We start from the raw sequence: 13,694 nt of genomic DNA, 5'->3' as shown, positions 1-13,694 counted from the left end.
GAGAGGTAAAGCGCTGCTTGACCTGGTACTGGCTACTGGGGATGACCTGATAGGCGACCTAGTGATTGATGGGAAGCTGGATGACAGCGACCACGAACTGATCACCTTCACCATCTGCCATAAATCTGGCAAGTCAGTCAGCAGCACGGAAGTCCTTGACTTCAGGAAAGCCAACTTTGACAAGCTCAGGAGGCTTGTCAGTGAGGCCCTAAGGGACCATGACCCCAGGGGGAGGGGAGTTCAGGAAGAGTGGTTGCTCCTCAAGGGAGCGATCCTCAATGCATGAGCTAAGTCTAGTCCATCTCGGAGGAAAGGCAGCAAGAGGGCCCAGCAGCCCCCCTGGCAGATAACGGTTATCTGTGCATTTTTTGGCTCTCATTGTGACTAAAGCAATGCAACATATACTGATCCAGGAAGCTGTTAGGTTGAGGAAATTACAGCTAGTATTGAATGCTGTAGTGTTTCTCCTCACCAGCAAAGCATACCCAGCAAAGCCCATCAAATCTCTCGAGTAGGGAACTCCCTACTCGAGAGCACGGAGGCAGAAAGAGATCTTGGAGTCATTATAGACTCCAAGATGAACATGGGCCGACAATGCGAGGTCATGGTTGGCAGGGCTAACCTTACCTTGTCGTGCATCCACAGGTGCATCTCGAGTAGAGCCAAGGAGGTGATCCTCCCCCTCTACGCGACGCTGGTCAGGCCACAGCTGGAGTATTGTGTCCAGTTCTGTGCGCCACATTTCAAGAGGGATGTGGACAACATGGAGAGGGTCCAGAGGAGGGCCACCCGCATGATCCGGGGACAACAGGGCAGACCCTACAGTGAGAGACTGCAGGACCTGAACCTATTCAGCCTCCATAAGAGAAGGCTGAGGGGGGACCTGGTGACAGTCTATAGACTCACTAGGGGGGACCAGAAGGGTTTGGGGGAGACGCTGTTTCCCCTAGCGCCCGCTGGCATAACAAGGAGTAATGGGCACAAGTTGATGGAGAGGAGGTATAGATTGGACATCCGCAAAAACTACTTCACAGTTAGGGCGGCTAGGAGCTGGAACCAACTTCCAAGGGAAGTGGTGCTGGCCCCTACCCTGGGGGTCTTTAAGAAGAGGCTGGATGCCTACCTGGCTGGACTCATTTGAGTCCCGTTTCTCTTTTTGGGGTTTTTTGTTGTTCTCCCGCCCTGGCGGGGGGTCGGGCCAGAAGATCTACTAGGTCCCTTCCGACCCTTAATCTATGAATCTATGAAAATCTATTTTCCATGCCCTACCCTGCCTTCCTATACAATACTGAGGCAAGTTTACTGCCTACCTTCTTATCTTCAAAATATTCAATGGCCTGAGCCCAGGATAGCCAAGATCTGCCTAAACCTGCTTCAGGCATAGTGCAGCAAACAGTTCCACTCCTTGACCACTATGGGCCTTTCTTCTGCCAGGGTAGACAGTCTGAGACAGAGGAATGAATTCCCTCAAGACCTAAGGACTATCATAAATAGCACCACCATATGCCAAGGGCATGTCTGTATTCTCTGACATGAATAAGGAGCAAGCTGTACATAGAGATCTTTAGAAGCTTACCAAAGCAGGAGACTTGACATGGAATTTCTTCTCTGGGAGGATGAGGGACAGAATGAGCCCTGTATGCCAGATATTAATCGTGGCACTTGATGCACTGTTGGCACTCTGCCCATCCATGACAGTATAAGACTCTACATAGAAAAGAACAGACTATAAAAGCTGTAGGGTAGATCCAGAACAGGAAAAAGGGCATAAGGGAGTGAATTAAGGGATTGAGTGAGTAATTTTATTGTGGTGGGGTTTGGCTAGAAAGTGCTTTGCAAGTTGGTATTCAGTATGGTGGATGGTTTGGCATTTGATGTTCATTCGTTTGCTGTTTTTTGTCCTCCAAGGACTTCGAGGAACCCACATGGAGAATGCCTATGATTTCTATAAACCAGACTTGGCTTCAGAGTATCCTGTGGTAGATGGGAAACTCTCAATCCAGTGCTATTTCCGGGCCTTGGATCAATGCTATGCTGTTTATCGCAAGAAAATCCAGAGCCAGTGGCAGAAAGGTAAAGAGCTTAGGAGTCACCAGGCGAAAGTCTTTTTGTGGGTCATGTGACTCCTACTGTATGGGCCCATGTATTTCCCCTCTCCCTTGTGGAAATCACAATCCGATGGATTCTTTGCACTCTTCCCCATTGCATCAGACTTCACTCTTTCTGCTCTGTTCAGGAGTGGTTGTTGTCTCCCACTCCTCCTCTTGGCGGACACCCAAGACAGTTTTTCAGTGGAAGTTGGAGGCCTCCGAAAATCAGTGAGATTTTGTGTAACTTATTGCCTCCTGGTGGGGTTGCAGTTGATGGGTTTCATCTAATGCCTGGCTTCCCTCTCGTATTCTGTTCTAGAGGGGATCACCAAACCTTTTACCATGGAAGACTTCCAGTTCATAATCTTCCACACACCCTTCTGCAAACTGGTACAGAAGTCTGTGGGACGGTTGCTGCTCAATGACTTCCTGGCAGCTCCCAAACCTGACACTGAGAGTGGCATCTACAAAGGGCTGCAGAGCTTCCGGTGGGTGAGCTTTCTGGGGTGAGAGCTGTAGCTGTTCAGGGGTGTGCTGGTTCCTTGGTCTGCTGCCACTCATAGAGGTGGAATTTGGTGGTGGGATCTCAGGCAATGGGAGGAACTATTTTCCTAGTAGTGTTGCAAGGTATAAAACACTTCACTTGTAGGGACTGCATGCAGTCATGGACAGAGATTTTTCTCAGGGGCTGTTATTTTCAATAAGCATAGAAGCATAGAAAAGTTGGGCTGGAAGGGACCTCTGGAGGTCAGCTAGTCCAACCCTGTGCATGAGGCAGAGTAATGATGCTAAAATTGATAATAGCCATACCTGACTTTTATTTCATACTTACCATCCATTTTCCCTTTTTACAAAGGGAGTCAATATCCCTATCCCCATTGTTTTGCTACAGAGAGGGAAAGTGACTTGACCAAGGCACCAGCAGGCAGAGGCAAAACTGAGAAGAGAACCCTAGTCCCAGCACAGTGCTTGAGGGTGCTGGTATTGTTCAGGGAGTAACATTAGTTTTGACATGGGCTTGGAAAAGGAATGTGATTTCCTTAACAAGGGTGGCAGACAAGCAGGAGGGTAAGATTTCCCTGCCATGCTGGTGGATGTTCTGGTAGATGTCACTCTTCTTCCAGGGGTTGTGTGCATCCTGGCAGATGGCACTTCAGTTCTAGGGTCTGTGAGCATGTGTCTAGGTGAGCTGGAGAACATGCCCCAGTGTAGTGAGATGTCTCCTTGTAGGGAGGGGTGGGGAGTAAGGGTTGTGGGTATTTCAGGTGGATGCTATTTCTCTAGCAGGAACTATGATGTTGGGTTCAGCAAAACACCCACCTTTGGGGAAGCATCTTCTCAGGGAGAGGCCTGATTCTGCACTACCTGGCTAGGTGGGGGGAATTTTTGTGATGATTGCTAAGTGTAGTTTAGCAGCTTGTAGTGCAATGAGTGAAATTTTTCAAGTGGCTACAAGTAACAGAGCAGAAGATGCATTGCTAACACAACTTTGGACTCCATTGTCGTCAGTGCTGTATCTACCTAGAACTAAGAAATGGCCCTGCCCCAGAGATATTACAATCTAAGCATATAGGCAAGAAACAATGGGTGATACAGACTGGGCAGCAGAAGGACACAATGAGATGATCCTGCTCTCTAGGATAGGCAGCAGTCTGAGGACCCCAGTGGCCTGGCTGAAGCCAAGAATTTTGTAGGGCTCATGGCAAACAGGCTGTCCTATAAGATATAGGAGTGGGGGAGGAGATGCTGCAAAGTACTTTGGATCAGCAGATAGTAATCTCTATAGAAGAATTTAGGGGTGCTTGTACATGTGATGGTTGTCACGATGTACACATGTTGAAAATGTGTGGCTTTTAGCCGCAAATAACATTTTTGTCACGCATTGACAAAAATAGCACCTGACTGGGGCCACCCAGGCAGGTGCTAGCAGGCTGGGTGCTGCCCCAGCTCAGAGGCAGCACTTGGCCCAGTCTGACTGTTCCCTGAGCCCACCCAGGGAGCACTGCCCAGTGGGCTTCCAGCAGGCGGGTTTGGGGAACAGTTGGATTGGGCTGGGTGCTGCCTCTGAGCTGGGGCAACACGTGGCCCACTAGCAGCCCATCTGGTCAGCTCTGGGGGGTGCCACTGCTGCACAGGGAAGGACCAGGGCTCCCTGCAGCTCAGGGACAGCTCATCCTGCTGGCAGCTCACCCCCCGGCTGCAGGCAGGGTCCAGCTCTGACCAAAAAAAAAAAAAAAAAGGATTGGGCCCCTTGCTTTACTGTTACAGAAAAATTGTAGCGGTAGGTTTCAATTAAAAATTCACTGGTTTGGTTTAGGGGGCATAGAATAAAACCATGAGGACTAAACCTGCATCATGTGTACAAGTGCCCTAGGAGTGCAAGTAGGGGGACTGCCATTGTGGATGGCAGGCATTTGCAGACTGTGGGCCTGGTGCTGTTCATACAGCTTTGCCAAAGTCCCTGAAGTTGTGTGAGGGAAGGCAGCCAGAGCCGAGTTTGGAAGAGGTGTGGCTAATGGTGCCAGCAGGGATTCAGGTTCAAATTTTAAGTCTTAACAGATCAGTGCTTTTCCCAATCTCCTCCTCTGCCATGGCTTTGAAGGCCTCTTGCTTATGAATGAACAACCTCCTCCCCTTCTGCAGTGGTAAAAAGCTAGAAGACACTTACTCTGACAAGGATGTGGAGAAGGCATTTCAAAAAGCAAGCCTGGAGATTTTCAACCAGAAAACCAAGCCCTCGCTGCTCCTTTCCTCTCGCAATGGCAACATGTACACCCCTTCTGTCTACGGGTGTCTCGCCTCTCTCCTTGCACAGTGAGTCACTCCTCTGTGGGACCCCTTTCCCCTGTTTAGTCTGCCCTCTCCCTTCTCTGATCCACCTCTAACTTCTGCCCTGTCTTTGCAGCCTAACCTACCTCCACCAAAACATCTCAGATGCCAACCACTAATAAGCATAATGAAATGTAAGGACATTTATTAATGTCAATTAAGTTATGCCAAGAACCCTGTGAATGAAGGTACTACAGCCATATTGCTGCCAGGGACTCCACAGTCTCTGTGTTCTAGTATCTGCTGTGATGTGCACAGTAAGCTATTAAGTGATATGTTGTCAGCAAAAGAAAACCAATAAGATGCTTCATACAGCAAATGCCTAAAATGTCTAGTGATTCTTGCCCCTCTGAACCTTTTATCCCTTTAAAAATCTAATCCAAAAATGTTCCTGAGATTAGACGCACAATCCCCAAGTTGGTTCTGGCAGTGTTAGCATAAAATATGAAATAGCCCATGGTTATTCCTGTGGGAATGACCTGCTTGGTTTGATACCCACCTCTCAGCTGGAGAGGGCTGGGGCAGGTGGGATCCCTCCCACCTGGGGTAGAAGGAGATTGCAGATGTGGTCAGAACCTATTCAGTTTATCTGGTTCACGCCTGGTACATACCATGACTACAGTTAGTTCTAGAGTTGGGATATCTGGCCTGTTTTTAAAGCAGTTACATAGGGGAGATTTGCACAGCACTGGCTCAGCAAGGTCCCATGCCTGGACTGAACAGGGAGAAGGTACAGCCCCACACTCTGTTCTCTGATCCCATGGAGAATACTCAGCAATGATGTTGCCATTACTAGAAGCCCTTCTATATGTATGTCTTTCCTGCCCTGACATGAGCACAGACTCTAGTCCTCACTGTGAACTGTGCCCTGTGCTGCTACTTTTAAGCTTCAGCTGTTTTTGCTGTAGTTTTGCTTATAAATAAAAAGTATGGCTGCCGGGCTTGTTGCAATGAAAAGCTTGAAGGCACTGAGCTGAGACTTGTGCTGAAACCTGGCAGAGAGCCAGCCGAGGGGATTGCCAGGCACAAAGACAGCTTTCATTAAGGGTCTGATCCTGCTGTCTTTATGCTGAATTGCTGTTACTCCCATTCTGAAGGACCTTTGTCAGCTACTTAGCCCGAATGGAGGAAAGCTGAACAGAAGACTGGGGACTTTCTACATTTTTTCCTGAGGTTGCCTTTATATCTTTGAAACCTGGTGCAAAAATGGAGCCATTAAAATGCAATACAAAGCTGGGGCCGGGAATGGATGTAGCATTTGCCATTATGAATGTTATGCCCTTGCACCCTTGTGAATATCTTCAGCTCCCCAGAGAGAAGGGGGACCCCTCTAAAAAGGAACAGATTCCCACCCCATCTTCTCTCTGGTTCTGTTGGTGGTGGGAGAGGCAGGGAGGGGAGGGTTGTTTTTTGTTCTGTTCTGGTTTAGCTTTTTAAATGCTTTACTCTGCAGCTTTCCTTTTCTTTTGATCTGGTTCCATGCATGGTATAGTACTGCCAGGATTATGGACCTTTTAGGGGAGATGAGTATCCCTTGTTTTGGAGCTGTTTGCTAGGGGTGCTCTACCTGTTTGCTTTTCCTCCCCAGGCAGAGCCTTTCTTACCTCAAAAGACAGTCAGCACTGGTTTCTCCCATCAACTCCAAGTCATAGTGATATATTTTAATCCAACCTCATGTGTTTAAGGGAGAGAACAGAAAGAACCAGATGGGCTTGTTTCCACTTGGTGTGGAAGATCAGGACAGGAACACACTCCAGAATAGGCAGTGGTTTCCTAAAATCTGCACATTCTCGTGTCTACTCTGCCTCCCAGCTTACAGCTTTCCCTTAACTAGAACAGCATCCTCTGGTCTCCCTTAGTCTTATCACATGATTAATGCTCATCTGTGTTTCCACAGTTCCCTGAAGTGCTCCTTGGCTATCTAACCTCCGTGGTTTTTATACTGCATCCATTGCCATGGTAAAATAGCTTTGTGGGGTGTGATTGTCCAGCCCCTCACCATGGCCTCCTGACATGGGGTCTCTTAGCTGCCATCCTGAGGCATATCTGTGTTTGGTCCTTCTAGGCCTTCCTTAAGGGAATCTGCTGGTTTGGAAAATCTGGTGTTTCTCCCTTTGACTGTAGAACACGTTTCCAGAGGATGCTTATATAAGGAGAGTGCCATGTTACCTCCATATTTATCATAACAACCAGGCAGCAATGCTATCAGCCACTCGCCAATCAGGATTCTGTAACCTGCCTCTATCCCTTCAGCCCCACAATTCTTTGTGCCAAGGACATAAGGATCAGAGAACAAATCTGCCTTCCCTTTGTCCTGCTTGCTAGCGGCTACCTACTACTAAGCCCAGGGAAATTTTCCTTCTGAAGTGGGGAAGAGGGAAAATCTTGTTACAGACCACCAACTTTTTCTGGTTGCCCTAGTCCTCTTACATCCAGTATTTACTAGGTGTGTAGATCAGCTACAGGAAACATGCCCTTGCAACTGGCTTCTACATAGCTCCAAGAATTTGGGGTTCAGGTGTCTGGCTTGGCCGCTCTCCATCACTGGCTTACTTTGAATTGCTGCAGATGTTCTGCACAGCAGCTGGCTGGCTCAAGGATCGGGGCCTTCTCTTATGGCTCAGGATTGGCTGCAAGCTTGTTCTCCCTTCGAGTCTCGCAGGATGCTGCCCCAGGTATGTCCGTTCCTGTTGGCTCCCTCTTGTTCTGGAATACACTTGTGCAGTTGTGCACTGACTGCCAAGACAACATGCTGCCCCTGTCTCTGCCCAGGCTAGTGTAAGTCAATGGGGAAGTTTCCCTTGCAAAGCTTAGACCCCTCACTTGTAAGGCCCACCCCAGTGCTAAGTGCAAGGTCTTGTGTCATCTGCTGGTTCTACCTCCCTGAAGGAGGGTGCTGGTGTTCAGAGGCTTTGTATTGAACTGGGTTTAATGAAGGACAAATTCCACCCTGCCGCATCCAGGGGTTCCAGGCAGCACAGAAGGATTGCAACACATTTTACGTGAAATCCACCCAGGCCTGGGCTTGACAACAGCTAAAGCTAGCTGCTTCAGGGTATATGGGGTGAAGCCCAGGTATGACCACTTAGGGAACCACCTGCCCATGATGGGGGTACTTAATTCCAATAGGAACCCCTCAGGGGTTGGCTTAGATTAGAATATGAACTGATTCTTGATGAAGGCACAGAAGGGTGCAAGGAAACAAATGCTGGGAGTTGGGTTAGTGCTCCCACAATCTCCACACCCTCATCTTGAAAGGGGTGTTGAAATTTGGGCTTGGGTCACCACAAGGCAAGGAGAGATGGGATCCATTGCTTGTAGACTTCTGAGTGGGTTTGCCTAGCTGGGGAAGGGAGGCATGGGGCACACAGGAACGAAATATTCTTATGTCTGGATGGCCACAAGGAGAAGAGATTTATGTCCTGAAACAACAGAGTTCCCTAGGGCACACAGTGACTTCCCTGGAGCTCTGCTCAGCTTACTTCTCTCACTGGGAGGTTTTCTGTATGCCAGGTTCCCCCCTGGACAAGTTGGTTTCCAGCCTCTCTGACCTGCAGACTCGCCTGGATTCCCGGAAGTGCTTCCCGCCTGAGGAGTTTGCACAGATCATGAAGTTGAGAGAGGACACCCATCACTTGGGTGCGTACTGTAAGATGGCTCAGCAGTCAGCTGCTTCCACCATTCTCATGCCAGTGCCTCACTGGGGCTGTAAATTGGCATGTAAGGAAATGGCCTGGTTGTCAGACACTCTGGACCCCTGCTTCTCTTGTCAAAAGTCCCATAGCAGCCTGCAGGATCAGGCCCTGACCCTGAATGTCTTGGAAAGCTCACATGAGAATCCCTGCTGCCATGTTGGTGTTGAGAGGGAGCGAATCCCACCTCGGTGTGTAGAGCTTCCCATAAGACAGAACTGCAGCCTGTTGGCGAGCACACATGAGCAGGGAGTTGCTGCAAGGCAGTAATTATAATGCCTCAGAAAGTCCCTTTTAAAGACATGCTGGCAAGCCCCTACAATAGTTAGCACCAGGAGAAGAGTGGGTGTCTCTTCTTATGGATTGTCTAGATTCGGCTCCCAGGGTCTCTGAAAACCCTTGCTGGTATCTTAATTGTGAAACCGAAGACAAACCTCGTGATAAACTAGCTTTTAAAGTGGGTAGATACCCGTCACCTTATAATTTACCTGGCAATTTTCATGCATTTCCTTTCACCCTTTGATGGACAAGCTTATAACGGGACAATGTTTCCATTCTTGTCAGGTTAAGCTATAGGCAGCTTGTAATCACCCCTCTCTCCCAGCACCGCTGACAGCTGAACCGCTATGAGCAAGGGCTGGTTGTGGGCAAGACTTTGGGGATGAATGATTAGGCCCCTTTTCTAACCTTCCTTATACCACTCAGCATCTCCTCTGGCAAGCTGGCAGATGGGAGCTGTCTAGAAACAAGTCTGACCCAAGTAGAAACCCATCTAACTCCCTTGTTGTGTGTGGCCCAATAGCTACAGCTGAGAACTGGGAGTCCAAGGACTTGGGTTTTATTCCCAGCTGTTACTTTTCAAGTAGAAATATCCCTCCCAGGACTGTCCTTCGAAAGGTGCACAGCACTGTAGGGAAACACTAGCCCCAGACTCACTGTGATTTCCACATGCCTTCTCCCTCAAGTACTTGCATCCAGGAACTTGAAGTTAGGAGTTGCAAAGGTTGCTTCCTAGGAAGAATTTAGGCAATGCTCCTAGCTTGCCTAGTACCCCAGAGCTACAACAACATTGAGTGGCCATCCATCAGTGTCTCTCTTCTGTTTCTCTCTCTACAGCAAACCACACTCCCCATGGCTCCAAGGACGACCTTTTCCCAGGCACCTGGTACCTGCAGCAAATCGATGACAAACACCGCCGGGAATATGCCAGGAAACCACTTTAACAGGGAACAGGACTGTCCAGGTGGGTTAGAATCCCTTCTTGAGGACTGGGCTATCATAGCAAATGTGAAGGTAGATGGGGGCCTGAGGGGAATGTCTGGGGCAGGAGGAGGAGTTAGTTTTTGTTGGGGACAAAGGAGAGTTGTCTCAGTTTATCCAGATTGTGAGATGGGGAGGACTTCATTATGGAGTTGGCTCCTCCCAGGAGGAGAAATTCCAGCATGAGAAGGAAGAGCAGGAACTTATCTGGAAACTTGCACAAGGCAAAGATGGCTCCAGTGATAACAAGGATGGTCTGGGGATACCTGCTACTACCTGGTCATCATGGCAACACAGGCGTGAGGAAACTGAGTCAGACTCATGATCCATTTAGCCCAGTCTCCTGTCTTTCAGGATGAGTCATATTGGGGACCTCTTAGATTTTGTCAGGCAGGGATGACAGATCCCTCTGTGCTGGCCTGGCATATGGAGCTTTCTACACCACACACCCCCTGCTACTTCCTTCAGGAGGTCAAGGTCACCCTGCTGTTCACATTCTTGCCTATATCTAACAGGTCCTGTGCAAGGGTAGTCCCCACCCATATCGCCTAGCCCTCTGGAGTTTGTCGTGAGATTCCTGCCTTGTCAACCCCTTCAGCACACCCCAGCGTACTACTTCAGCAGGCTGCAGGACATCAATCTGGTCCACTTCCTGTCACCCTCTTCCTGGCCCTGGCAAGGCTGTCTACCTACCAGACCAGGAAGGAGAAGTTGGCCAGACGAAACCTACACAGCTGCATGGCTGTCTTCCTTTCCCTTGTCTGAGCACGTCTCTGGATAGAGTTTCACTGGGCATTGTGCCACAGGCTGCTTAGATATGTTTGTTCAAAGGGCAGTGGTCGCTAGCTAAAGTTCTCTGTTCAGTGTCCTCCCTTGAAACCATAATTATTAAGCTATGACCTGCACTCCTCTTCCTGTTTTATCCTGATTTGTCCCATGAGATTAGTTGTTGTCAATTTAATGGCTCCCTAGGCACTGAAGGGACCTTGTAGTTCCTGGGGGCCTAGGCCCACCATCAGTGTTTAATGAATAGGACTGTCTCTCAGAGACAAGAACATCAGAAGGAATTGAAGAACCCTGAAGCACGTAGTTTAGTGCCCTTTGCAAACAGTTTATCACTGATGGAGACAACTCTTGGCTATTCTCAGTAGCCAGGGAAATGTCTGGTCCCTCTTTGAATCTTGCTAAATTCTTGGCAAGTTTTGAACAGGGACTGGACAATGGTCACAGCCTGGGCTCTTCTAATCCATCTTGCTTGTCACCCGCACTCTTTGAAATTGTAGGTGCCTTCACCTAACTCTTTTGTCTGTTTTCTGAGGACAGTTCTACCTTCTGTTTTACTCAGTGCTAAGTAAACCACAGTTGTTTCTAGTAGGCAGCTAAATTTCCTCTCTCCCTGACTTGCAACCTGCAGCCCTGCCTTGAAGTTTGGGGAAGGGGTTGGTGAGAGAGGAGAGATGGAAATTATTCTTGTGAGGTAGAGGGTTTGGGTAGGAGAGCTAGTGGATTTATACAAAATTGGGAATTTCCAGCTCACAGGAAACCTGTTCTTTTAATATTGGTTTTGTCCTGGGAAGGGACAAAAAATTGAAATTATCCACATAAGGGGAATGCCAAAAAAAAAATCAGAAATGTTGAAATGCAACATTTTCATGTTCCCCAAATGGACCATGGTAGAGGGCCTTAAGGGGTACCAAAAATCCATGTTTAATTATCGGAGCAATGGCATGATCCTGGAACAGCCTTTCCTTAGGTTTTCTTGCCCTCATATCTCTTAATTGGTTTCAGACTTCATCTGGATCATTTTCTGGAAGAGATTGAACAGCATAGCACCTACAAAAAAGGGGATTGGACTTGCTGGCCAAGGGACTTCTTTCCAATCCTATGTTCTAGTAGGACTCTGGCTTATTCATCTTTCTGTTCTCAATGTCCCTGAGTCTGGTCTCTATCTTCCATAGGCAGAAAGTTGCCAGAATAGGGTCAGAGCTTCTTTGCTGAAATGATAAAGTATAGATAGGTCATGGAGGATGAGAACTGACTCATTAGCCTAGTGTGTTTAAGCTGACACAGTGGTGATCATGTCAAGGCTGGAAATTCCTATCTGAGATGCAGCTGAGTTAGCACAGTGGCCATGGCTGGAGAGATGAATGATAAGCAATTCATTCCCATCTCTTTGTCCCTGCAGATCTGTGCAACTTTGTGAGAATATTGCCTGAGGTGATGGCTTGTCCAACTACCATGCTACTAATGCAAAACCAACAGACTAGATGCCATGAGTGACTGGCGCCTCCTGAATCCGGGGGGCACTCGCAAAAGTCGCCAATGCCAACGGCCCTGTTAGGTGGGACACAAGCCCTGCCAACAGCATCAGTGTCGGCCGTCGGGGGGAAACATGCACCCCCGTGCACCCCCTACCAGTCGCCTACGCCAGATGCAGACACAGCAAACAGACAGCACCAGCTGCAGAAACATCTTGGCTTCATCACCACAAGGATTGAAGGCTTGTACATGCTTCAAGGCAGAGTCTGCATCCAGCTCAAGGACCTAGAGGGATAAGGAACCTGGTGGAGATATTCAGAGCCATTTGGACCTATATGTTTGAAGATGCCTTCCCTTATGGTCAAGTCCTGTAGAATCAGGTAGGAAACAAGCTGGTTGAGTTCTACAGAATGACAACACAGTCTGTAGACCTTTAGAGTAATTTTGAGAGAGCCTCTTGGTAGATTTTCATACATTCTTCCTGTAGGAGTCTATAGGGTAGTTTAAAATTCGACAGATTGCACCCTTTCACCAGCAGTTCTAGCTCTAGCTCTAGCCATCCCTAGGCTAAAATGACCTTTGAAGAACATCTTGGCAGACAGGTGTCCTTTTTTGCAGGCTTGTGCTTTTTTGTATTCCACATGAATTTTGTACAAGATACAAAACTAAACTATTGCTTCTAGCAAGGGGCCAGGGAAAGAAAAACACGGTGACATTGCAGCAACTAGGAAAACTGAGTGGTTTTATTCACAGATCTATTTTTTACAATGCAAACAAAGTTGGTTTAGCATCGATGACATGGCAGTACTTTTAATAGTAATAAATGTAATACAGGGACTGTCTGCTACTCTGTGGTTGTACAGTGCCAAGCCCAGCAGTTGGCCTCCTGGGCACTATGAGAACTGTATTATTAATAATAAGATATAAAGAAGAAACTAAGTGTGTATGTGGCTCCAGTGGGAAGCCCTTTGTGTAGGAGAATTACTGCTGCTGGGTAACGGCTGATTCCCTTGACACTTGAGGCATATCTCAGACAGTGAAGTTTAAGGTTATTTCCTTTAGACTTGTGTTCCAGACCATAAACCAGCTAGCCTTGGAATGAATGCTGCTGCATTGTTCGTCTCTTTAGAACCACATGATCTCACCAGAGAGTCGTCTGGACAAGCCACTATTAACTCACAGGCTGTTTCTTAATCAAAATGTAATAAATGACGTTCATATTACGTTATTTAAAGTTAAACTCCAAGTCAAGAAATGTAAAGGCTACATCTCTTACAGCAAAATCATGCACAACCCCTGCTTTATGACATACTTTTAAATAAGAGACATTGTATGAAGGATTATATTTGGCAAGAACACAGGTAACAAATGTTATGTGGAAGACAGCTCCCATGTAGCTAGGTGTCTCTATCTGAATTTTAATTTCAGGATGCCTAGGCCTTTTATGATTTTAACAGTGTCTATATAAGCTTTTGGAAAGGCAGCTCTTAAGCTTGAAGCATTACATGTGTGTAGTCTTATCTAACAAGAAAATGCACCAATACAAGAAACAACCCCCCCCCCC

The 13,694-nt window shown here is 47.7% G+C and overlaps 1 protein-coding gene across 2 annotated transcripts in view; it reads left to right on the top strand.

The window, feature by feature from the left end:
* HMGCS2 (3-hydroxy-3-methylglutaryl-CoA synthase 2) overlaps positions 1-13,694 on the top strand; it is a 30,899-nt gene that overhangs the window by 16,550 nt on the left and 655 nt on the right. Inside the window, exons 4-10 of one of the 2 annotated variants that reach the window (XM_019501979.1) lie at positions 1,909-2,073; positions 2,410-2,578; positions 4,734-4,904; positions 7,488-7,594; positions 8,433-8,558; positions 9,728-9,854; positions 12,057-13,517. In XM_019501979.1, the coding sequence (XP_019357524.1) occupies positions 1,909-2,073; positions 2,410-2,578; positions 4,734-4,904; positions 7,488-7,594; positions 8,433-8,558; positions 9,728-9,834 (845 nt within the window). In that variant the 3' untranslated portion in view covers positions 9,835-9,854; positions 12,057-13,517. Of the gene's footprint in view, positions 1-1,908; positions 2,074-2,409; positions 2,579-4,733; positions 4,905-7,487; positions 7,595-8,432; positions 8,559-9,727; positions 9,855-12,056; positions 13,518-13,694 lie in introns of those variants that run through there. The other variant, XM_019501980.1, reaches the window with a different exon arrangement.

The sequence above is a fragment of the Gavialis gangeticus genome, unplaced genomic scaffold (genome assembly GCF_001723915.1).
Source record: "Gavialis gangeticus isolate Ggan-Ray unplaced genomic scaffold, GavGan_comp1, whole genome shotgun sequence".
NCBI classification, from domain to species: Eukaryota; Metazoa; Chordata; order Crocodylia; family Gavialidae; genus Gavialis; species Gavialis gangeticus.
The sequence above is the reverse complement of the archived record's forward strand: the minus strand, read 5'-3'. Positions and strand labels throughout refer to the sequence as shown.